Consider the following 22,533-nt stretch of genomic DNA (forward strand, 5'->3'; position numbering starts at 1 on the left):
CCTCTCGGTTTAGAACATGGCGCCCAAGAAGCAGTATGAGCTGGTGGTGCAGGACGACTTCCTCGTGGTGCTGCACCCCGTGCATCCGCTGAGTCTGCAGATCGCGCGCTCGAGCGGCTCGGACGCGTCGCTGGGGCTCGCCGTGGAGCACGTGGCGGACTCGCAGCACGTGCATGGGCGGCGCATGGCCTTCGACGCCATCTACGGCGTCTTCTGGCTGCTACGCGGGCCCTACCTGGCAGTGGTCACGCAGTCTAAAGTGGTGGCCAAGGGCGTGGACGGCCACGAGATCCGCGCGGTGCACACGCTGGAGCTTCTGCTTATCCCCACGCAGAACCTGCCGACGCTGACGCCGCAGCAGGAGCAGGACGAGCGCACGTACATCGACATGATCACGGGCGACATCGAGGCGCAAAAGCTGCACTTTGCACGGGACTTGGACCTCACGCACACGCTGCAGCGTACGGCAAGTGGAAGTTGATACCTTTGGACAGTGAAAATGACGGTAGTTTACTGTCTTGTCAGGCATTGCGGCGTTCGACGGCAGGATCGGCAGTATTGCCGAGCGCGCGGACGAGCGCTTCTTCTGGAACAAATCGCTGTGCTCGGCGTTCATTGGTACGAGACGCTGTTGAGGGCTGGTAGGGGGATGAGACTGATACGTTGCGCTGCAGAGCAAAAGTTCTTCGAGTGGGTGACGCCCATGGTGCAGGCGCACGTGGAGGTGACGGAGCAGCTCAAGGTGAAGGACAAGTCCTTCCGCATCTTGTACATCTCGCGAAGGTCGTGCAAGCGCCAGGGAATGCGCTTCACGATGCGCGGCATTGACGACGATGGCAACGTCGCCAACTTTGTCGAGACAGAGCAGATCTGCATTTTTGACGACGGGAGGCAGACGTCGTTCGTGCAGATTCGGGGCTCCATCCCCGTGTTCTGGAGCTCGCCCGTTACGATGAAGTACGCGCCGAAAGTGTACCACGCCGGCGATAGCGAGCGCGACGTGGCGGCCTTCCAGAGGCACGCGTACCAGCTCATGGGGCTATACGGCCGCGTGTTGTTCGTGAATCTCATCGACAAGAAGAAGGAACAGCTCAAGCTAGGCGAGGCGATGGCCAAGACTGTCGCCGACGCCGCTACCAAGGACTCGCACATCCTCGCGGCCGTGCGACTCGTTTGGTTCGATTTCCACCACGAGTGCCGCAACATGAAGTGGGGCAACCTCGAGAAATTGATCAAGCAGGTCGACGACGACTTCCTCGACCACGGGTAAGTGCCATACCGCGCTTGGCGGTGGTTTATCAGAAGCTGATCGTGCGTTTGTGCAGATACTTTTGCAAGGGCGCCGATGGCTCGGTCGTGAGCAAGCAGTCCGGTGTGGTGCGCACCAATTGCATGGACAACCTCGACCGCACCAACGTCGTTCAGGTGCGTCGTTCGAAGATGTCTCCTGTTGAAGTCGACTGCTAACCGCCCCTTTGTCTCGCCAGTCGCTGTTCGGGCGGCGGAGCCTGATGTTGCAGTTAAACGAGACCGAGGCGCTGCAAGGAAACGTGCTCAACTCGCCGTTCGAGGAGTTGGAGCGCACGTTCAAGCGCGTGTGGGGCAACAACGCCGACGCGATCAGCCTCTTCTACGCCGGCACGGGCGCGCTCAAGACGGACTTTACGCGCACGGGCAAGCGCACCAAGAAGGGCGCGCTCATGGACGGCTACAACTCGTGCGTGCGCTACATCATGAACAACTTCATGGACGGCTACCGCCAGGACGTGCTGGACCTGCTGCTCGGACGTTTCTCGGTGTCGCGCAGCAAGCCGTCGCCGTTCCAGACGGCAGGCGAGAGCCTCGAGTCGGTGCTGGCCAAGCTCATGGGGCTCGTGGTCGCCTTCTTCCTCGTGGAGACGTACCGCAGCAGCGGCCAGAGCTTCTTCTTCGAGCGGCTCGTGCGGTCGGTGCTGCTGACGCTGCTCATCTGCGCGGGCGTGTTCAGCGTGCTGGTCAAGAAGGGCAACTCGCTGGGCCAGAAGCTGGTGCGGCTGCCGAGTTTGCGCCCGCAAGACGGCTGCATGACCACGTGGAAGCGCTAGGCTCGCGGACGATTGCTCAGAGTCCGCGGGGATAGTCACTCGGTCGCGGGAAACTGAGCAGGCCAGTAGACAAGAGGCCTGTGCCTTGCACTTCAACGCGAGACACCGGCACACCCAAGCAGCTTCCGGTACCTGCCCAACATGCTACCTGTATATACTTGTTTTCTTTAATTTACTCGTGGATCATGATGGCATTGAACTTGCACTTCCCCGCAGTAATTTAACAAACCTGCAATATATCAATTAATGCAACCATTTATAAAAGGTCTTCTGGTCGCTTTCTGAAGCGCAACGTTTGACATCCCGCGCATCCAAACGGGTTGATTGCCCCGAGTCGATTCGGACTTAATTGAGCGGCGACATGAGGTACGTACGTCTTACCCGGGGAGTATGCTTGCTGGATAATGATGCTGGCAGCGACACCACCGCCGCTGCTGTGGTCCCACCTATCAAATCGACAGCGCGTTAACGGAGCCCGATGGTTCATAAGCTTTTTCCGCGGTAGCCTCGATTTCTGTTTGGCCGCATAGACACTCGGCGGACACCACCGCAAAGTGCCACTCTGCCATTTCAGTTAAGGGTCGATATAGCCGGGGCACGATGACGCACAGCTTTTGATAAGAAGAACGGCTTCGCTATCGACCCGATAGGACGAACTGCCCGACCAAGCGGACTGCGGCGCACAGGAGCTGTAACAGGTTGCAGTTCTCGGTGCACGACCAAGTCGCCCGCGTCACGGACGAGTGTTGCAGCTTGAAGTACAGGCGCCTGTCAAATGCCAATGGCGCGCGAAACGCAAGCTCGTCCCGAGCAGTGAGTAATCGATACTGAACGCAAGTGTCGGCGCGCAGAAACGGGACGAACCGTTAAGCCCTACTCGCCTCCCCATAATAACTGCAACATGCAAAGAGACACGAAACGGCTTTTCGCCAATAAGATTGCGACCCGTCGTAGCGGATCCCTCTGCTATTGCGATAGTCCTGCAGTAGATGATGGCTGCGTTTCGTTTGAGGATTTACACAACCTGTACGTATCGGATAACCTGCGATAACTATGCCACTGTTGAATATCTATAATCAAAGACTTCAGAGCGTTTGCGTATTCTCCGGAAATCTTCACAGCAGCCGCTCATCACTCCATGTGAGGCGCTGCGCAAAGTTTGGCTCACTTTGCGATTTACCCGACACCTGGCAAGCCACCTCCGCACGAAACCACCACTACTACAGCCATGCTGGCCCGCACCTCTCTCCGACTACCCAAGGCCGCCGCCCGCTGCATCAGCTCGTCCACACCTGCGCGCGTACTACAGCAGACGCCTGCGACTTCCAGCGGCTCAGCCGAGAAGACGCTCCCTCACGTGTCCAAGGGCGAGCAGGCCTGGTGCGACATCTACGGCGTGGACTACGAGAAGCAGATCCAGGAGGCCCTGCACGAGTCACCCGCCGCCGCCGTGGGTGCCCCCAAAAACGTCGACTACCCCACGGCCACAGCGAACGCCTCCGCCAAGGCGCAGAGCAAGGCTGACATCTGGAACGTCGTGTTCGGAGACAAGAAGTCGGCATAAGGCGCTTGACCCCCGACTGAAGATTGAAGTTTCGCCGTCAAGCCGTCCCCGTATTTCTATATTATCGACACCTAAGCTATCGCAGTAGTAGTAGTAGATCAGCACAAAAGTGAGTACGAGCTCCGCTTAGCCCACGCGCAACGCAGCTCTCATCCTCCGTATCAATACACCATGCTGGTTGCCACTTCATCTTCCTTTATCTTCATCACTCTTCTTCGTCCTCAAGGGTGAAGTCGAACTGCTTCCATTGACCCTTGAAAGCCTGCGTGAGCTTCTCCTCGTCGGGCTTGGGCACGACGCAGAACTTCCAGTTGGCGCGGCGCGGCATCTCCAGCAAGCACGCGGCTGCGTGGCGGCCGAACTGCACGTAATGCTTGCCTTGGACGTGGTGCAGTAGCTGTGAAGTGCCGCCCTGGCCGTCGGGCAGCTCGGCGTAGAGGAACGGCTTGTCCTCTGTCTGCTGGCGGAGCAGCGCGAGCGGTCCCGTAGACGACGCAGCGTCGGTTTCTGCCTTCTCGTCAGCACCGTCAAGCAACTCGTGGAACTTGACGTGGTATTTCTCGCCCTCAGTCTCAAAGATACGGCGGGCAGCCTCCGCCTTGGCCTTGGGCACGCCCACGACCTGCAAGTGGCAGTGTGTGGCGCCCAGCGTGGCGACGTTGCGGTCGATCACCAGCAGCTCCTTGTCCTGCGAAGCGAAGTAGCGCCGCAAAGCCGCCTTGAAGCGCTCCATCTCTCGCCACGTATCTTCGCTGAGGGCTAGCGTCGACGCCTCGTGTGCAATGGGCACGATGAGCAGGTGGTCGCCGCAGATGGCGCCCTTGGGCATCGCAAGATAGGCCTCCTGGCCGATACTCACGATCAAATGCCGCTCGAGCGTGGGCGTCGACAAACAGAACCAGCACTCGGTGCGTACCGGCACATCCGGCCGATGAGGTCTCCGCTGCTGTTGGTTGTCCTCTCCCGGAAGCAGCCCGCCCTTGCGTCGGCCCTTCGCAGCGAGCTTCTGGTCGTAGAAGAACTGCCCGTCGCCTCGGCCTCTAGCAGTGAGTTGCTCGATCTGTTCCGCGGAGAGGCCTCCAGGCGCAGCAGGGTCTACCTTTCGTCGCTTTGCGTCGGGCTCTCCAGCTCGTGAGGTCGCTTCGTCCAGCATCGCATGGAGATAAGGGTTCTGCGTGGTGCCCGCCGGGACGTCTACATGTTGGCGTTCCTCTGCGCTCTGTTGAGCAAACGGCACGACCTGCAGTGCGTGCAGATACTTGCGCATCTTGTCCTTGACCTTATTCACACCGCTGAGACCGATGAGACGCGTGAGTTGCTTGCGTCCGGTTCCACTCACCTCGCTGACGTATGGCAGTCGCTGGTAGAACACGTCACCGCGAGTGCCATCACCTCCGCGACTGGTAATGTGATACTTGGGATGTACCTGCTGGACGATCTCCCTGACAGCAGCGCTCCCGCGCGTCGCCTGCAACCCAATAGGAAGTTGCTGCTCCGGCAGCAAGAGCTGGAAGCTTGCCGGATACTCCGCAGTGAGCAAGAAGTCGACATCTCCCTGGTCTTCACCGGCAAGAAGCTCCTGCACCAGTGCATTGACCTGCATCACATACAAGTTAGTTCTCTCCACAGGTACTAAATACCTCTTTTCAACGCACCGAAGCCTTCGAGTACGTTAGCAGCGTCCCCTTTTCGTCCTCTGAGCCATGAGTCTCCGTGCCCGACACGTAGGCCACCTTCAATCCTGCAATCTGCTCACAAAAAAATACTCGAAGCTCAGTACATTGACATCAAATTCAACTCGCAGCCTTCCTGTCTTACACTCGCGACGCCAGCTCCAGCAAGGCAGAAGAAACCTTCTCCAACCTGCATCAACTGGTTCACCACGCTCAATTTGTCGAAAACCCCCGTCTGCTTGGCGTCTTCCTGCCAGCTACGCGCCGCTTCATGACCCGGCAGGAAATACGTGGGCAGCGGCACCTTTTTGCTGCCTCCCGTGAGGTATTCAACGGGCAGAGGGAAGCAGCGACCCACGCACACGAGCACATCGAACGGTTTGCCCTTCGCAGCTGCATTCAGCTTGCGCGCGCGCTCGAACAGCAGTTCCCAGTGACCCTGGACCGCGCCGCACAGCAGCACCTTGGGCATCTTGTCAATGGTCCAGCACAGTTGAAATTATAGCGGTTAAGAACGTGTTATGAATGTTACGTACATCAACTTGTGCTATAATAATAAAAAAAACAATACCTGGCGTCATTCTTGAAGTGGCCATGCAGTGGAGTGATGGTCGCGAAGAGCCGCTGGAGGACACTTGCTCCGCACTGCTGGCGGCCAGCGCGGCCGGCGACGAGCGTCGCGTGGCACTTCTACTTCAGCAGGTCGGCGTGCAGGATGTGCTGCCGGCCAACCGCTTCTTTGGAGAGACGCCGTGCGAGCAGGCGCTAGAGCACGGCCACGTGGGCGTCGCAGCGCTGCTACTGGCGGCGTTGATGGGCCAATCGCACTGGGCCGAGCAGCTCTCGGAGCTCTTCTGGCGGCGACTGCTGTCCGCGGCGCTGCGCAGTCGCCAGCTGTCCGCGCTGGGATTCGTGCTGAGTTATGAGCCGGACCTGAATGCCGCTGTGCGCCACAGCGAGAAGCCGCTGTTCGACGCTGCACGGGCCGACGCAGCCGAGATGCTCAAAGTGCTGGTGGCCCATGGGGCGGACACGGCGGGGAGGGACCCTGTGGGCAGCAGTTTGCTGCATATTGCAGCCAAGTATGGCGCGATGAACGTGTTACAGGTGCTCAAGGCCAGCAGCGTCCGCGAAGAGGTCAATGCCGCCGACTCGCTGGGCAACACGGCGCTACATTATGCGGCGGACTGCGCGCAGCTACAAGTGGTCGGAGTGCTATTTGCAATGGGTGCGGACGTGAATCTCCGCAATAGGAGGCTGACGGCGCCGCTTCACATGGCCGTGAACAAGGCGAGGCTTGGGATGGCCAAGTTGCTACTGGAAGAGGGACAGGCAGATGTGAATGCTACAGACTACCAGGACAATACACCATTGTTGTTGCTAGCTGCGATGACGACGTCGGATATGGACGAGTATGTCAGCGACAGCGACGAGGACGACGAGTCCGTGCAGGTGCGGATGGCGAAGCTGTTGCTGGAACATGGTGCCGATGTGAATGCAGCGAATACGGCTACTGCTACGCCGCTTCACCATGCAATGCGTCGCTATGACCTCGACCTTATGGATGTGCTGCTTGTTCACGGTGCTGATGTGAACCAGCGCAACCGCTTTGGAGATACTCCGCTGCATCAAGCCGCGCGGCTGGCACTTTTCCCGATCATGTGGCAGAAGCTGCTGGAGTATGGAGCTGATCTGACCGCCGAAGATAGAGGCGGTCAAACGCCCATGGAGCTGATCCCCAACAATGTGTTACGAGCTTCCATAGCCGAGGTCGTGACAAGCGTGGCAGAGATGAAAGCGAGTGAAGGTGTCAATGGCAATGCAGGGGTACGTTTGTACTGTTAATTCGAGCTGTGTTGAGTACACTAAAAGTAGGAATTCTACTGCTCGGACACAAATTGCTAGTGATCATTTAAAAATCCACCGAGGACGGCGACTCGTACCAATACAATTGTGGTTATCACGGTTGGTAAGTAAGTAAGCAAAACTTTCAACAGTCAATCAAATCAAATCTGCCTTTGCCCGCTGATACTTTCCAAAAAAAAGTCGGTGTACCATCGGAGAGTTCCGAAGTCCGGGCTGCAGTGGGAGATTTGGTGTCAGAAGCAAGAAACTCGTGGAACCAATGCAAATGTTTGAGTGTGAGGTGGCCATGCGCCAAACAAAAAGGGGCAAATGCAACTTGCTTCAGCTGTATAGAGACGCCGACGTGCTTGTGTGGATTACGTTGATCAGACATATCGTTTCTGCGCGATTGTCATCTAAGCGTGTACGAAGATCACATTACAACGAATCCACTCAGACTGAAGAACCTCTTCTGGATTGCGTTTGACAGCGACACCGATAGTTACAAAACCAAGCACGACATGCTGCACGACATGAGCTACTACTCCTTGTACCTGGGTATCTTCGCTGTCGTGTGTTGCGTTGTCATCCCTCTGATGAACTACGGCTCCGGTGTGGCTTCGAGCCGACTTGCGGCTCGTATTCGCGTTGTGACGTACGGCGCTATGCTGCGTCAGGAAGCAGGGTAGTTCGATTTCGCGGAGAACTGCCCGGTGCCCTCGTCTCCCGCCAGTGATTCGGTTCAGGTTCTGCACTCCATGAGTAGTGGGTCATGGAACATTGCGTCGGCAATTCTTTATCTTATTGTAATTTACCAACGAGAGAAGGTTTAGAGCTTCCTGAACACCACCCATTGATAGCAACGACGTCTCCCGCTGAGTGGAATCTGGTGTGAAGGAGTAATCTTCCAAACCTCCGAGCACCGCACAAAAACATTGGGATTGCATCCAAAGAGGGTTTGTAATGGGTCTACTTAGACCCAATACTTTAGATTACACGTTGGCGCACGTGTATGAGGAAGCGTAGGAGCCACTCCAACCTAGACGGAAATTACTGGTAACCGGATCCTTCTTCGGCTCGCCGATGATGTTACTCACCCAAGGGGAGTCCGACACCTGAATCCAGTTCTTCATCAGTAGATCGGCAGCGAAGAGTTCGAGAGTTTCCTGTTCGGTCTTGGAAAGGTGAAATGGGGCTTGATTACTAGGTAGTGCACCAAGTTTCAAAACCACTTCGTGCTCGATGGAACCTGTCGGAGGCAATTCGGGCGGTAGTTCAGCGGAAGATCCATCCGAGAACTCCTCCAGTACAGTCTGAAGTTGGCGCGGGTTCGAATTCGTTTGTGGAGAAGTTTTAACGCGGATATTATAGATCTCCACATGTGATCAGTACTTCATCTTGCTTTCGAACTTGAAGTCAGAGACTTCGCGCAGCCCAGTGCAGTGCCGGCGTCATCATCGTCAGCAGCAATGGTAGCACCAGTAATAGAAGGCAGTGGCACGTGACCGTAACCAAGCGGGACAACTTTTTTCCTAGTGTCCAACCTGCTCATCGTAGGATTTTCTTGAAGCACCGCATCAAACATTCGATGTACCGGTGAATCGATGGTCGATGGAACCGACAGATTCGAAATTGGGTCTTCACAAGAGAGCTGGAATGGTCGAACTGCATCTTTCTCGTCTTCCAGTTGCTTCTTGGGTTGAACTGCACCAGCCATGGATGCCGAAGAATCAAATCCTGGTTCACCGACTCCTCCCACTCGATAAGCAAGACGTGAGCAACGTTCCTGCCGTCGAAGCGCACCACCTGAAGGCAGCAGTGAGCTGTTCGGGCGGTTCTTTGCAGTAGAAACATAGGTTACGACGCAGAAACTCATCATGACAAACGAAGCGTGAACTACCAATCTCCATATGCGTAGGCTCCTCGACGTACTGTAGCGATAACTGCAGGCGTTGGGTCCCCTGGCCTCCACGATCTTCATGGGCTCGGCGCGACCCCACAGCGTGCGTGCGGTCGTTCATGAATGCAAACGAATTGGCGTCCGACGTGTTTCTGAACTGACACAGCTTCACCTTTTGTCTGATCTCCACTACCAATCCCTCTGGAAGTGCATGACCTTGTCAATGGCTGGCATGTCTTCCACATTGCCGATGGTGTGCCGAAACCCCGAGAGGTAGTCTTCAGGACACGTGAAGTTGTTCTGGCGCAGACGCAGAATGTAGCGGGGCTACACATTCGGTTCACCTCCTACCTTAGTGCAACATGCACTAAGGCATACATTCAGGTGACCACCACAGGGTGGTCCACATTCATAGCAAAAGGCATATGACTGGTAGAAAGTAACACCTTTCTACCAATGAGAGTCATTCAATAGATAGGGGTTCTGCCAGCCATCCAATGGCAGAACCTCTCATTAGAAATATCAGTTTTAGGAGGAAACCCCATTTACAATCAATACAGTTCTCATTTACCACCAAAGCTTCCGTTTGGTTCATTTATCTAGGTTTAAGTATACTTGTGGATACAAGTATACTGAACTTAAGTAAACTACTCCTACGCTTCCTCCTACACGTGCGCACACGTGTAAGCTTAAGTAGTGGGTCTAAGCAGACCCATTACACCTGGTAGCACTTTGTAGTCCGTCCAACGACCGACTAACACGTTCGTATGGAATACGAACGCGGGGCTGAGAACCTGCCCTCGGACAGTAACATGTCCGTGGGTAGCCCAAACACGTCTGCAACGCATGTTGCGCGTGCAGACTGCCCCCACCTGTCGGAACCAGAGTGGGAGGCCCTCCAACGACTGTCAACAGTCATTGGGGAAGCGGCGGTAGCAACGATGTTGCGAACGCTATCACCGACGGAGCAACACGGTGTTGCTCTGGGTTTCATCGTGAAGGAACAGCGTGAAACCGCTGCTCGAACTTCGGTGTCGCCATCGGCCACACCGCGCGTGGAGTCATTAAAACTCCACGTAAGCAGCTACGTTGGAAGAGAGGGCGAACCTCTCCTCCGTTGGCTTGTCGAGGTCGACACTGCCATTGCGGCTCGACGTATCGTCGACCCGTTGTCGAAGGTTGCGTTCGCCATGTCATGTCTTGGCGGACGAGCGAGGAGTTGGGCGTACGGACGCCGACTCACAGATCCTACGTGCTTTAGCACGTACGAAGAGTTCAAGGAGGAGCTCAAACTAGCGTTTGAGCCCCCGCAGAACGAGTTCCGATCGAGGGCGGAGTTCCTCGATCTGCAACAGGGCAAGCATGACGTGCATGCTTACGCCCAAAGAGCACGGTACTTGGTCTCGAACATCGTGACCAACCCGATTGACGAGGCGACAAAGGTCGTCACGTTCATGAAGGGCCTTAGAGATGGGCCTGTGAAGACCTATCTCTTCCGAGAGTATCCAAATACTCTCGAGGCTGCAATTGCGCTTGCAATGCAAGAAGAGTTTAGCCTGCGGCAGGCTAAACTGCATGTGAACGCCCCACGGCTGATGCCACGACCGGTGGCAAGGCCGTCGGGAGGTCCCGAACCAATGGACCTCTCGAGTGCGACAGCTGCTGGTTCCCAGCAGCGTCGTGGATCAACGAATGTGCGTTGTTTCCGCTGCGGAAACATCGGTCACTACGCCCGCGAGTGCACAGCACCTGTGCACGCGGCGAGAAGCCGTCGTGGCGATACTGGGTATCGTCACGGGCAATCAAAAAACTAAAGGGACCAGCAGGCGCGGGGCGCCCTGCTGGTGATGCGATCGAGCGTGTCGACATCGGACACGCTGCAATGAAGATCGCTGCCCCCAGTGAGAGTCAATCTCACTGCAAGAAGCAAGATGACAAGCCGAACCTTGTCATCCTGAAGGTAAGCTCGAAGAGAGAGAAGTCTCTTCGTGCTCTAGTGGACTGTGGAGCGTCGAACAACTTTGTTCGACTGCAGAGCCTTCCAAGGCTTGACTTCGAGGAGATGGAAACACCTCGAAGTCTATTGGAAGTGAGGCTAGCAACGGGTGTCGTTGTTAGAACCGAGAAGCGTATCGTACGCGTACGCTTCTCTTACCAAGAGAAGGAGTTCGTCGACGAGCTTATCGTCCTCGAACTGGACGATAAGTTCGATATGGTGTTGGGCATGCCGTGGCTTGCACGGCATGATCCGGTGATCGACTGGACGAAGCGCACGATCGTGCGCTTCGGGAGCAGCAGCAGCGCGACAGAGAGCGATGGCCCTGTCGGCGCAGCACATGCACCACGTGGTGCATGCGGCCCTCCATCAGAGACAGCGCGGAATGCGGCTGTCTCCGGTCACCCAAAGCGAACGCCAACGACTGCGAGAGTCGTTGGAAGAAGATGTGAAACGAATCAGCAGGGCCTGGTTCAATCCGATTCGAGAGGGTCTCGAAGCGTCCGGGGCGACGCGGTAGTGTCGACAGCTAATGTCGACACACAATTGGTCGAAAGACACTCCGCCGTTAGGCGTAGAGGTAAAGAAGACGCGTCGGCTCTGGGAGCCGACGCTGCAAGCAGTGCGGACGGTTGCAAACGTCCCGCACCGGAAATGCTTGCGAGCTCGCGTGCAGCCGGGCTGTAGCGGGGCTACACATTCGGTTCACCTCCTACCTTAGTGCAACATGCACTAAGGCATACATTCAGGTGACCACCACAGGGTGGTCCACATTCATAGCAAAAGGCATATGACTGGTAGAAAGTAACACCTTTCTACCAATGAGAGTCATTCAATAGATAGGGGTTCTGCCAGCCATCCAATGGCAGAACCTCTCATTAGAAATATCAGTTTTAGGAGGAAACCCCATTTACAATCAATACAGTTCTCATTTACCACTAAAGCTTCCGTTTGGTTCATTTATCTAGGTTTAAGTATACTTGTGGATACAAGTATACTGAACTTAAGTAAACTACTCCTACGCTTCCTCCTACACGTGCGCACACGTGTAAGCTTAAGTAGTGGGTCTAAGCAGACCCATTACACCTGGTAGCACTTTGTAGTCCGTCCAACGACCGACTAACACGTTCGTATGGAATACGAACGCGGGGCTGAGAACCTGCCCTCGGACAGTAACATGTCCGTGGGTAGCCCAAACACGTCTGCAACGCATGTTGCGCGTGCAGACTGCCCCCACCTGTCGGAACCAGAGTGGGAGGCCCTCCAACGACTGTCAACAGTCATTGGGGAAGCGGCGGTAGCAACGATGTTGCGAACGCTATCACCGACGGAGCAACACGGTGTTGCTCTGGGTTTCATCGTGAAGGAACAGCGTGAAACCGCTGCTCGAACTTCGGTGTCGCCATCGGCCACACCGCGCGTGGAGTCATTAAAACTCCACGTAAGCAGCTACGTTGGAAGAGAGGGCGAACCTCTCCTCCGTTGGCTTGTCGAGGTCGACACTGCCATTGCGGCTCGACGTATCGTCGACCCGTTGTCGAAGGTTGCGTTCGCCATGTCATGTCTTGGCGGACGAGCGAGGAGTTGGGCGTACGGACGCCGACTCACAGATCCTACGTGCTTTAGCACGTACGAAGAGTTCAAGGAGGAGCTCAAACTAGCGTTTGAGCCCCCGCAGAACGAGTTCCGATCGAGGGCGGAGTTCCTCGATCTGCAACAGGGCAAGCATGACGTGCATGCTTACGCCCAAAGAGCACGGTACTTGGTCTCGAACATCGTGACCAACCCGATTGACGAGGCGACAAAGGTCGTCACGTTCATGAAGGGCCTTAGAGATGGGCCTGTGAAGACCTATCTCTTCCGAGAGTATCCAAATACTCTCGAGGCTGCAATTGCGCTTGCAATGCAAGAAGAGTTTAGCCTGCGGCAGGCTAAACTGCATGTGAACGCCCCACGGCTGATGCCACGACCGGTGGCAAGGCCGTCGGGAGGTCCCGAACCAATGGACCTCTCGAGTGCGACAGCTGCTGGTTCCCAGCAGCGTCGTGGATCAACGAATGTGCGTTGTTTCCGCTGCGGAAACATCGGTCACTACGCCCGCGAGTGCACAGCACCTGTGCACGCGGCGAGAAGCCGTCGTGGCGATACTGGGTATCGTCACGGGCAATCAAAAAACTAAAGGGACCAGCAGGCGCGGGGCGCCCTGCTGGTGATGCGATCGAGCGTGTCGACATCGGACACGCTGCAATGAAGATCGCTGCCCCCAGTGAGAGTCAATCTCACTGCAAGAAGCAAGATGACAAGCCGAACCTTGTCATCCTGAAGGTAAGCTCGAAGAGAGAGAAGTCTCTTCGTGCTCTAGTGGACTGTGGAGCGTCGAACAACTTTGTTCGACTGCAGAGCCTTCCAAGGCTTGACTTCGAGGAGATGGAAACACCTCGAAGTCTATTGGAAGTGAGGCTAGCAACGGGTGTCGTTGTTAGAACCGAGAAGCGTATCGTACGCGTACGCTTCTCTTACCAAGAGAAGGAGTTCGTCGACGAGCTTATCGTCCTCGAACTGGACGATAAGTTCGATATGGTGTTGGGCATGCCGTGGCTTGCACGGCATGATCCGGTGATCGACTGGACGAAGCGCACGATCGTGCGCTTCGGGAGCAGCAGCAGCGCGACAGAGAGCGATGGCCCTGTCGGCGCAGCACATGCACCACGTGGTGCATGCGGCCCTCCATCAGAGACAGCGCGGAATGCGGCTGTCTCCGGTCACCCAAAGCGAACGCCAACGACTGCGAGAGTCGTTGGAAGAAGATGTGAAACGAATCAGCAGGGCCTGGTTCAATCCGATTCGAGAGGGTCTCGAAGCGTCCGGGGCGACGCGGTAGTGTCGACAGCTAATGTCGACACACAATTGGTCGAAAGACACTCCGCCGTTAGGCGTAGAGGTAAAGAAGACGCGTCGGCTCTGGGAGCCGACGCTGCAAGCAGTGCGGACGGTTGCAAACGTCCCGCACCGGAAATGCTTGCGAGCTCGCGTGCAGCCGGGCTGCACGACGAAGCGGTGCGCGATCAAGCCGGGCTTGAACGCGTGCGCCCGCGGGTAAAACCCGCCGGCGAATACAAGGAACAACTGTCCACGGCCGGGCCTGGACAAGAAGAAACTTGCGGAGCCGGGCTCCGCACGAGAAGTGAACGGCGCAAGCAAGAAAAGCTGCGCAAGTCTCGGTCAGGGACCGAGACGCTACAAGCAGTGTCTGCCGGGCAGACACAGGAATTGGAGACGACCGTCGAGACATTGAATGTCTTGACGCGTACGAGTATTGGTCTCCAATACAAGAAGATGAGGCTGAATAATCCTCCGACGTTAGCGTCGGAGTTGATGTCGCTCCCAGTCACAAGCTGGAAGCGTTTCGCTCGCGAACTGCACGATGGACGCATCGAGCAGATCTGCATCCTCTCGGACGTCGAGAGGATGACGTGTGAAGCAGAAGAGCTGAATCAGCTCATCTCTGAGGGCGCGGACGCCCTCAGTGCGAAGTCGAAGAAGGAACGCTTCGACGAGCAAGGCTGGGACTCGCTCAAGGCGAGCCCCTTTTACAAGGTCTTGCGTGAGTACAAGGATGTACTCCCGGACGACATTCCTGCGGAGCTACCGCAGGATAAGGGTGTTCAGCACGAGATTGATCTCGTGCCGGGAACGAAGTACTGCGTCACGCGACAGTGGCCACTGCCGCGTGAGCAAGTCAAGGCAATCGACGACTTCTTTGAAAGTCGTCGCAATGCAGGACAAGTGCGGGAATCGAAGTCCCCGCACAGCGCACCTACGTTCTGTGTGAAGAAACCACAGGGCGGGTGGCGCATCGTTCATGCGTACAACAAGCTGAACGATGCGACGGTACCGGCACAGACGCCGATACCTCGAAAAGATGTGATCATCGATTCGATGACCTCGAGTACTATCTTCAGTACTCTGGATCTGAGAGACGGGTTCTATCAGATCCTCATGCGTGAGAGTGATATTCCTCTCACGGCGGTAAGCACTCCGAGCGGCATGCTCTGGGAGTGGCTCGTGATGCCGCAGGGGCTGAAGAACGCCCCAGCGACGTTCAACAGGTGCGTCACGCACTTGTTGCGCTCGGTGCGCGACTTCGCACCGAGCTATTTTGACGACGTGTTCATTCACAGCCCGGCTGTGAATGGGAAATCGGACGTGGAGATGCATACAGAGCATCTCCGCAAGTTGCTTGAGCTCATGCGAAAGCACAAGCTCTACGCGAACCTGAAGAAGTGTATCTTCGGGGCGACCGAGATACCCGTACTTGGGTGTCTCGTGGGGAAGAACGGCGTACGCCCTGACCCAGGAAAGGTCAGAGTGATCAATGAATGGCCTACGCCTTCAAATGTAAAGGAACTGCGGCAGTTCCTTGGACTCGCCACGTACTTGTGCAAGTACGTGAGCAACTACGCGGGCAAGATTCGCCCGCTGTCGCAGCTCTTAAAGAAAGAGGCTGCATGGGAATGGACTGCTGATTGTCAGCAGGCCTTCGAAGCAGTCAAGCAGGGCTTGACTGAGGCGCCGATCTTGGCGGTGGCCGACCAAGATCGCCCATTCCACGTTGTGTGCGATGCATCCGATTTCGCGATCGGATGCGCACTGATGCAACTCGATCACGAAGGTCGTGATCGTGTGGTTTACTACCAATCGCGCCAGCTGAAGCCAGCTGAGCGCAATTACCCGGTACATGACAAGGAACTCCTTGCCATGAAGTATGCACTCGCAAAGTTTCGAGTGTATCTACTTGGGAGTAGACCATTCGTGGTCTACACCGACCACGCATCGTTGCGTACGGCGATCAAGTCGCCGCACATATCACAAAGAATGGCACGGTGGCTGTCATTCTTTGCTGAATACAACTTCCAGGTTGAGTACAAACCTGGAAGGTTGAATGTCGTGGCCGACGCGCTTTCGCGTCGACCAGATTATGCGGTGCAAGAGGCCGACGCCAACGCAGTTGGCGTCGTCAGGACGACTACACCCTCGTCGTCCTTGCTGGACGAAGTGAAGGCCGCATACGCACATGATGCGGATGCGAAGCAATTGTTGGAGTACTTCTCCACACCTTCTGACAAGTCTCGTCAGAAGCTGGCCAAACACCTTCGTGCCCGTGTACACCGTTATCGTGTACACAATGGTCTGCTGCTTTACAGCGCAGTTGACGACAACGCAGATCGCATTGTCGTGCCGGATGATCATGAGCTGAAGCTCAAGATCACGTACGAGTACCACGATGCCCCGACATCGGGACATCCTGGCCGTGAGAAGACATACTTGCTTCTCACGCGTGACTTCTATTGGAGTCACCAGTACAAATGGGTACGCAAGTACGTTCGTGCTTGCGAGGTATGCCAGCGCGTGAAGCCTGCGCCCAACTCGCAGGCTCCGCTTCAATCACTACCGACTCCGTCGGAGTGCTGGCAGTCCATTTCAATGGACTTTGTTTTTGGTCTTCCGCAAGACAAAAAGCGGAGGACTGGTATTGTGGTCTTTGTTGACCGCTTCAGCAAGATGGTGCATCTTGCTGCAGTACCAGCCGAGGTGACAGCCAAACAGACGGCATGTCTGTTTGTCGACATGGTGTTTAGACACCATGGTATGCCACTCGACATCGTGTCGGATCGGGATCCGCGCTTTACAGCGCGATTCTGGCAAGAAGTGTTTACACTTCTTGGGACGCAGTTGTCCATGTCGACTGCGGATCACCCGCAGACCGACGGACAAACAGAGCGTGTCAACCGCGTGCTGGTTGACACCATGAAGAGCTACGCGCACTCGTTCCATCAATGGAGCGACTGCTTGCCGATGGCGGAGTTCGCCATCAACAACTCGGTGCATGTCTCGACAGGACACACACCGTTCTACGTGAATGCCATGAGGCACCCACGCGTACCGAGCGTACTCGGTGCGGTAGCTCCTTCCTTAAGTGGGGGAGGATATCCGGTTAATTCAAAACAACCGGATAAGCACGCTGATACAAGCAATGTATCAGCTGTGACGACTCGCGCACGTACTGCGCGCAGTCATGGCGTCGACAAGACAGTGTCTACGACGGGCGTAGACACTTTAAACGACAACGAACATCACGCACAGGCCGGGCCTGCTGCGAACAAGGAGCACGAACTGAACCAGGGGTTCAGCTCGGATGCAATGGACTTTGTCCAGCGTCGACAAGCCGTAATTCGGTTTGTCCAAGATGCAATAGCAGCTTCTGTCGATCGACAGAAGCTGAATGCCGATAACACCGGCAGGGGAAACACAAATGAATTTAAAATTGGTTCATTAGTTCTGTTAGCTACGCAGAACCTAGCTAAACATGCAGTTTCCGATTTCGGAGCAAGCAAGCTTGCTCCGCGCTTCATTGGGCCATTCACCGTGTTGGCGAAGCATGGCAACGCGTACACACTGGACATACCGTCCAGCATGCGCTTGCACCCAACGTTTTACGTTGGGCGACTGAAGCCGTACGTGCAGCACGAGTCACCTACGTCTGGTGACTCGCCAAAGCGCTCTCGAGCGCGGCGACGCGCTTCGAGACGCCAGAGAGTCTCGTCCCGACCTCGACCTTTACGTTCGAGGTCGTCTGCGCAACCTCCGCGAGCTGAGCCTTTAACAAGCTCAGCTCCTGACGCAGAGCAGCGAACTGCGACGCTTGGAGACGCTCAACAGCCTCCAAGCGAGACTCAAGGTTTGGTTGACCAAACCCGGGGCGTCTTCCCGCCCCCCCCACCCCCGTTGCGAGACGCACGCGGGGCAACTCGCTGGATCGTCCAGCGAATTGTTGGTCATCGGAACCAGACCCGAGGTCCGGTTCATTTTCGTATTCGTTGGAGAGGATTTCCTCCCCAACACGATACGTGGGAATCACGGAATGTCCTGATGGAGGACATTCCGGAAATGGTGACGGCGTACGAAGGCCGCCACCGCCACCTCCGCCGAAGGGCGTAAAACTTGGGCGAGCGCTGTAGTCGCCTACAGCACTCGGATAAGTGCTGCGATTATCCGCAGCACTAGAAGACGCCTGCGCCTGAAAACTGGCGCGCAGGGTCTTGAGGTCGTCAGGTACACACATGGACGTGTACCCGTTGACGTCCCGCTCGGTGATGCGTACTGCTCCAGGGTAGCAGTACTCACAAGCAGTGTCATAAGGCACTGCGCAAGGAAGTCCAATACCGACTGCACCATGGTGCAGTCGTTCAAGTTTACCACGCTTCGAGAACTTCTCGTAGCGCTCCCGCGCCTGGCTAATCCGGTCGCGATAGCCAGCGGGGTTCTTGTTGAAGTTTTCAACAAAGGCACTCCAACTTTGACAAAGTGCCTGCCACTCGGGCACTTTGCTTCTGCGAGAAGTCTTCTTGCTCGCAAACCATCGGAGCTCATGGAAGAGCCCGATGTAGTAGTCGCGCCTTTGATTCGTTAACGGATCAAAGTGTACTCGCTTCGCGACGTCATCGTCAACGATGGCGTTGCACGAATACAGCGCGTACAGATTCGGTGGCGCGGTCGCACCGAATCGGCTGCCGATCTCAGACTGAGACGGCATCCACGGCTCACGCACTGGTTCAGTGCGCGAGGCCGCAACAGCAGCGGATGGAGTGGAGTCATCTCCATCCCGCGGAGTCGACAAGGCTCCAGCGGCAGCGAGCGGTGTTCCACTGCCGCTGCGCGAACGCTTCGAGCTCGAAGCGTTCGGGTCGTCCTCGCGTGGACGACGCAGACCCACATTGGGGTCAGTGTGGCCCGGAGACAAGATGTCCTTGTCTCCTTCGAGTTCCCCCTCCTCGACTTCGCTACCATAGTCGAGGGGAACTCCCTCTCCACCCGGAGAGTAGATGCCCACTCCGGTTTCGACAGCAATGATCTTGCCTGTCTTGTTTCGGATGGCATGTTTCTCATGCCATCTCGAGTGGTATCCAGCAACAGAGAGGCGACTCTCTGTTGCCGCGCTTGTCGGCATCGCCGTCGAGGCGATGCCAGTAGCGGTCGTGGCTGAGGCAGCGGCCGTCGTCGCCTTGGAGGCGACGACAGCACTTGCTGTTGCCGAAGCGGCCGGCGTCTTGGACGAAGACGTCGTTGGCGTGCTCATTGGGAATGAGCACGTGTTCTCCCGAAGAAAATACGGATTGACGTGTCGAGACCGGCACGTCAAATCCTAACGGGGGGATGGTGTAGCGGGGCTACACATTCGGTTCACCTCCTACCTTAGTGCAACATGCACTAAGGCATACATTCAGGTGACCACCACAGGGTGGTCCACATTCATAGCAAAAGGCATATGACTGGTAGAAAGTAACACCTTTCTACCAATGAGAGTCATTCAATAGATAGGGGTTCTGCCAGCCATCCAATGGCAGAACCTCTCATTAGAAATATCAGTTTTAGGAGGAAACCCCATTTACAATCAATACAGTTCTCATTTACCACCAAAGCTTCCGTTTGGTTCATTTATCTAGGTTTAAGTATACTTGTGGATACAAGTATACTGAACTTAAGTAAACTACTCCTACGCTTCCTCCTACACGTGCGCACACGTGTAAGCTTAAGTAGTGGGTCTAAGCAGACCCATTACACGGGCTGCACGACGAAGCGGTGCGCGATCAAGCCGGGCTTGAACGCGTGCGCCCGCGGGTAAAACCCGCCGGCGAATACAAGGAACAACTGTCCACGGCCGGGCCTGGACAAGAAGAAACTTGCGGAGCCGGGCTCCGCACGAGAAGTGAACGGCGCAAGCAAGAAAAGCTGCGCAAGTCTCGGTCAGGGACCGAGACGCTACAAGCAGTGTCTGCCGGGCAGACACAGGAATTGGAGACGACCGTCGAGACATTGAATGTCTTGACGCGTACGAGTATTGGTCTCCAATACAAGAAGATGAGGCTGAATAATCCTCCGACGTTAGCGTCGGAGTTGATGTCGCTCCCAGTCACAAGCTGGAAGCGTTTCGCTCGCGAACTGCACGATGGACGCATCGAGCAGATCTGCATCCTCTCGGACGTCGAGAGGATGACGTGTGAAGCAGAAGAGCTGAATCAGCTCATCTCTGAGGGCGCGGACGCCCTCAGTGCGAAGTCGAAGAAGGAACGCTTCGACGAGCAAGGCTGGGACTCGCTCAAGGCGAGCCCCTTTTACAAGGTCTTGCGTGAGTACAAGGATGTACTCCCGGACGACATTCCTGCGGAGCTACCGCAGGATAAGGGTGTTCAGCACGAGATTGATCTCGTGCCGGGAACGAAGTACTGCGTCACGCGACAGTGGCCACTGCCGCGTGAGCAAGTCAAGGCAATCGACGACTTCTTTGAAAGTCGTCGCAATGCAGGACAAGTGCGGGAATCGAAGTCCCCGCACAGCGCGCCTACGTTCTGTGTGAAGAAACCACAGGGCGGGTGGCGCATCGTTCATGCGTACAACAAGCTGAACGATGCGACGGTACCGGCACAGACGCCGATACCTCGAAAAGATGTGATCATCGATTCGATGACCTCGAGTACTATCTTCAGTACTCTGGATCTGAGAGACGGGTTCTATCAGATCCTCATGCGTGAGAGTGATATTCCTCTCACGGCGGTAAGCACTCCGAGCGGCATGCTCTGGGAGTGGCTCGTGATGCCGCAGGGGCTGAAGAACGCCCCAGCGACGTTCAACAGGTGCGTCACGCACTTGTTGCGCTCGGTGCGCGACTTCGCACCGAGCTATTTCGACGACGTGTTCATTCACAGCCGGGCTGTGAATGGTAAATCGGATGTGGAGATGCATACAGAGCATCTCCGCAAGTTGCTTGAGCTCATGCGAAAGCACAAGCTCTACGCGAACCTGAAGAAGTGTATCTTCGGGGCGACCGAGATACCCGTACTTGGGTGTCTCGTGGGGAAGAACGGCGTACGCCCTGACCCAGGAAAGGTCAGAGTGATCAATGAATGGCCTACGCCTTCAAATGTAAAGGAACTGCGGCAGTTCCTTGGACTCGCCACGTACTTGTGCAAGTACGTGAGCAACTACGCGGGCAAGATTCGCCCGCTGTCGCAGCTCTTAAAGAAAGAGGCTGCATGGGAATGGACTGCTGATTGTCAGCAGGCCTTCGAAGCAGTCAAGCAGGGCTTGACTGAGGCACCGATCTTGGCGGTGGCCGACCAAGATCGCCCATTCCACGTGGTGTGCGATGCATCCGATTTCGCGATCGGATGCGCACTGATGCAACTCGATCACGAAGGTCGTGATCGTGTGGTTTACTACCAATCGCGCCAGCTGAAGCCAGCTGAGCGCAATTACCCGGTACATGACAAGGAACTCCTTGCCATGAAGTATGCACTCGCAAAGTTTCGAGTGTATCTACTTGGGAGTAGACCATTCGTGGTCTACACCGACCACGCATCGTTGCGTACGGCGATCAAGTCGCCGCACATATCACAAAGAATGGCACGGTGGCTGTCATTCTTTGCTGAATACAACTTCCAGGTTGAGTACAAACCTGGAAGGTTGAATGTCGTGGCCGACGCGCTTTCGCGTCGACCAGATTATGCGGTGCAAGAGGCCGACGCCAACGCAGTTGGCGTCGTCAGGACGACTACACCCTCGTCGTCCTTGCTGGACGAAGTGAAGGCCGCATACGCACATGATGCGGATGCGAAGCAATTGGTGGAGTACTTCTCCACACCTTCTGACAAGTCTCGTCAGAAGCTAGCCAAACACCTTCGTGCCCGTGTACACCGTTATCGTGTACACAATGGTCTGCTGCTTTACAGCGCAGTTGACGACAACGCAGATCGCATTGTCGTGCCGGATGATCATGAGCTGAAGCTCAAGATCACGTACGAGTACCACGATGCCCCGACATCGGGACATCCTGGCCGTGAGAAGACATACTTGCTTCTCACGCGTGACTTCTATTGGAGTCACCAGTACAAATGGGTACGCAAGTACGTTCGTGCTTGCGAGGTATGCCAGCGCGTGAAGCCTGCGCCCAACTCGCAGGCTCCGCTTCAATCACTACCGACTCCGTCGGAGTGCTGGCAGTCCATTTCAATGGACTTTGTTTTTGGTCTTCCGCAAGACAAAAAGCGGAGGACTGGTATTGTGGTCTTTGTTGACCGCTTCAGCAAGATGGTGCATCTTGCTGCAGTACCAGCCGAGGTGACAGCCAAACAGACGGCATGTCTGTTTGTCGACATGGTGTTTAGACACCATGGTATGCCACTCGACATCGTGTCGGATCGGGATCCGCGCTTTACAGCGCGATTCTGGCAAGAAGTGTTTACACTTCTTGGGACGCAGTTGTCCATGTCGACTGCGGATCACCCGCAGACCGACGGACAAACAGAGCGTGTCAACCGCGTGCTGGTTGACACCATGAAGAGCTACGCGCACTCGTTCCATCAATGGAGCGACTGCTTGCCGATGGCGGAGTTCGCCATCAACAACTCGGTGCA

The 22,533-nt window shown here is 56.0% G+C and overlaps 4 protein-coding genes across 4 annotated transcripts; 3 read left to right on the forward strand and 1 right to left on the reverse strand.

Moving 5' to 3' along the window:
* Nucleotides 1-16: 16 nt before the first annotated feature.
* KRP23_5272 (Phosphatidylinositol-3-phosphatase SAC1-A) lies at nt 17-2,084 on the forward strand (the record flags this gene model as incomplete). Its single annotated transcript, XM_067890319.1, has 5 exons — nt 17-461; nt 526-618; nt 675-1,266; nt 1,326-1,425; nt 1,488-2,084. 5 exons carry the CDS (start codon nt 17-19, stop codon nt 2,082-2,084), a joined length of 1,827 nt encoding a protein of 608 aa, XP_067746878.1.
* A 1,228-nt stretch (nt 2,085-3,312) lies between these two features.
* KRP23_5273 (uncharacterized protein) lies at nt 3,313-3,648 on the forward strand (the record flags this gene model as incomplete). The annotated part of the gene is made up of 1 exon (XM_067890320.1): nt 3,313-3,648. One exon carries the CDS (start codon nt 3,313-3,315, stop codon nt 3,646-3,648), a length of 336 nt encoding a protein of 111 aa, XP_067746879.1.
* Nucleotides 3,649-3,853: 205 nt separating this feature from the next.
* Nucleotides 3,854-5,793, reverse strand: KRP23_5274 (Zinc finger CCCH domain-containing protein 64; the record flags this gene model as incomplete). The annotated part of the gene is made up of 3 exons (XM_067890321.1): nt 3,854-5,245; nt 5,304-5,396; nt 5,467-5,793. The coding sequence occupies 3 exons, from the start codon at nt 5,791-5,793 to the stop codon at nt 3,854-3,856; spliced, it is 1,812 nt and encodes a 603-aa protein (XP_067746880.1).
* Nucleotides 5,794-5,915: 122 nt separating this feature from the next.
* Nucleotides 5,916-7,166, forward strand: KRP23_5275 (Death-associated protein kinase 1; the record flags this gene model as incomplete). Its single annotated transcript, XM_067890322.1, has 1 exon — nt 5,916-7,166. The coding sequence occupies one exon, from the start codon at nt 5,916-5,918 to the stop codon at nt 7,164-7,166; it is 1,251 nt and encodes a 416-aa protein (XP_067746881.1).
* Between the last annotated feature and the right edge of the window lie 15,367 nt (nt 7,167-22,533).

Source organism: Phytophthora ramorum (assembly GCF_020800215.1).
Source record: "Phytophthora ramorum isolate Pr-102 chromosome Unknown Phyram_PR-102_s0004, whole genome shotgun sequence".
Lineage (NCBI taxonomy): Eukaryota > Oomycota > Peronosporomycetes > Peronosporales > Peronosporaceae > Phytophthora > Phytophthora ramorum.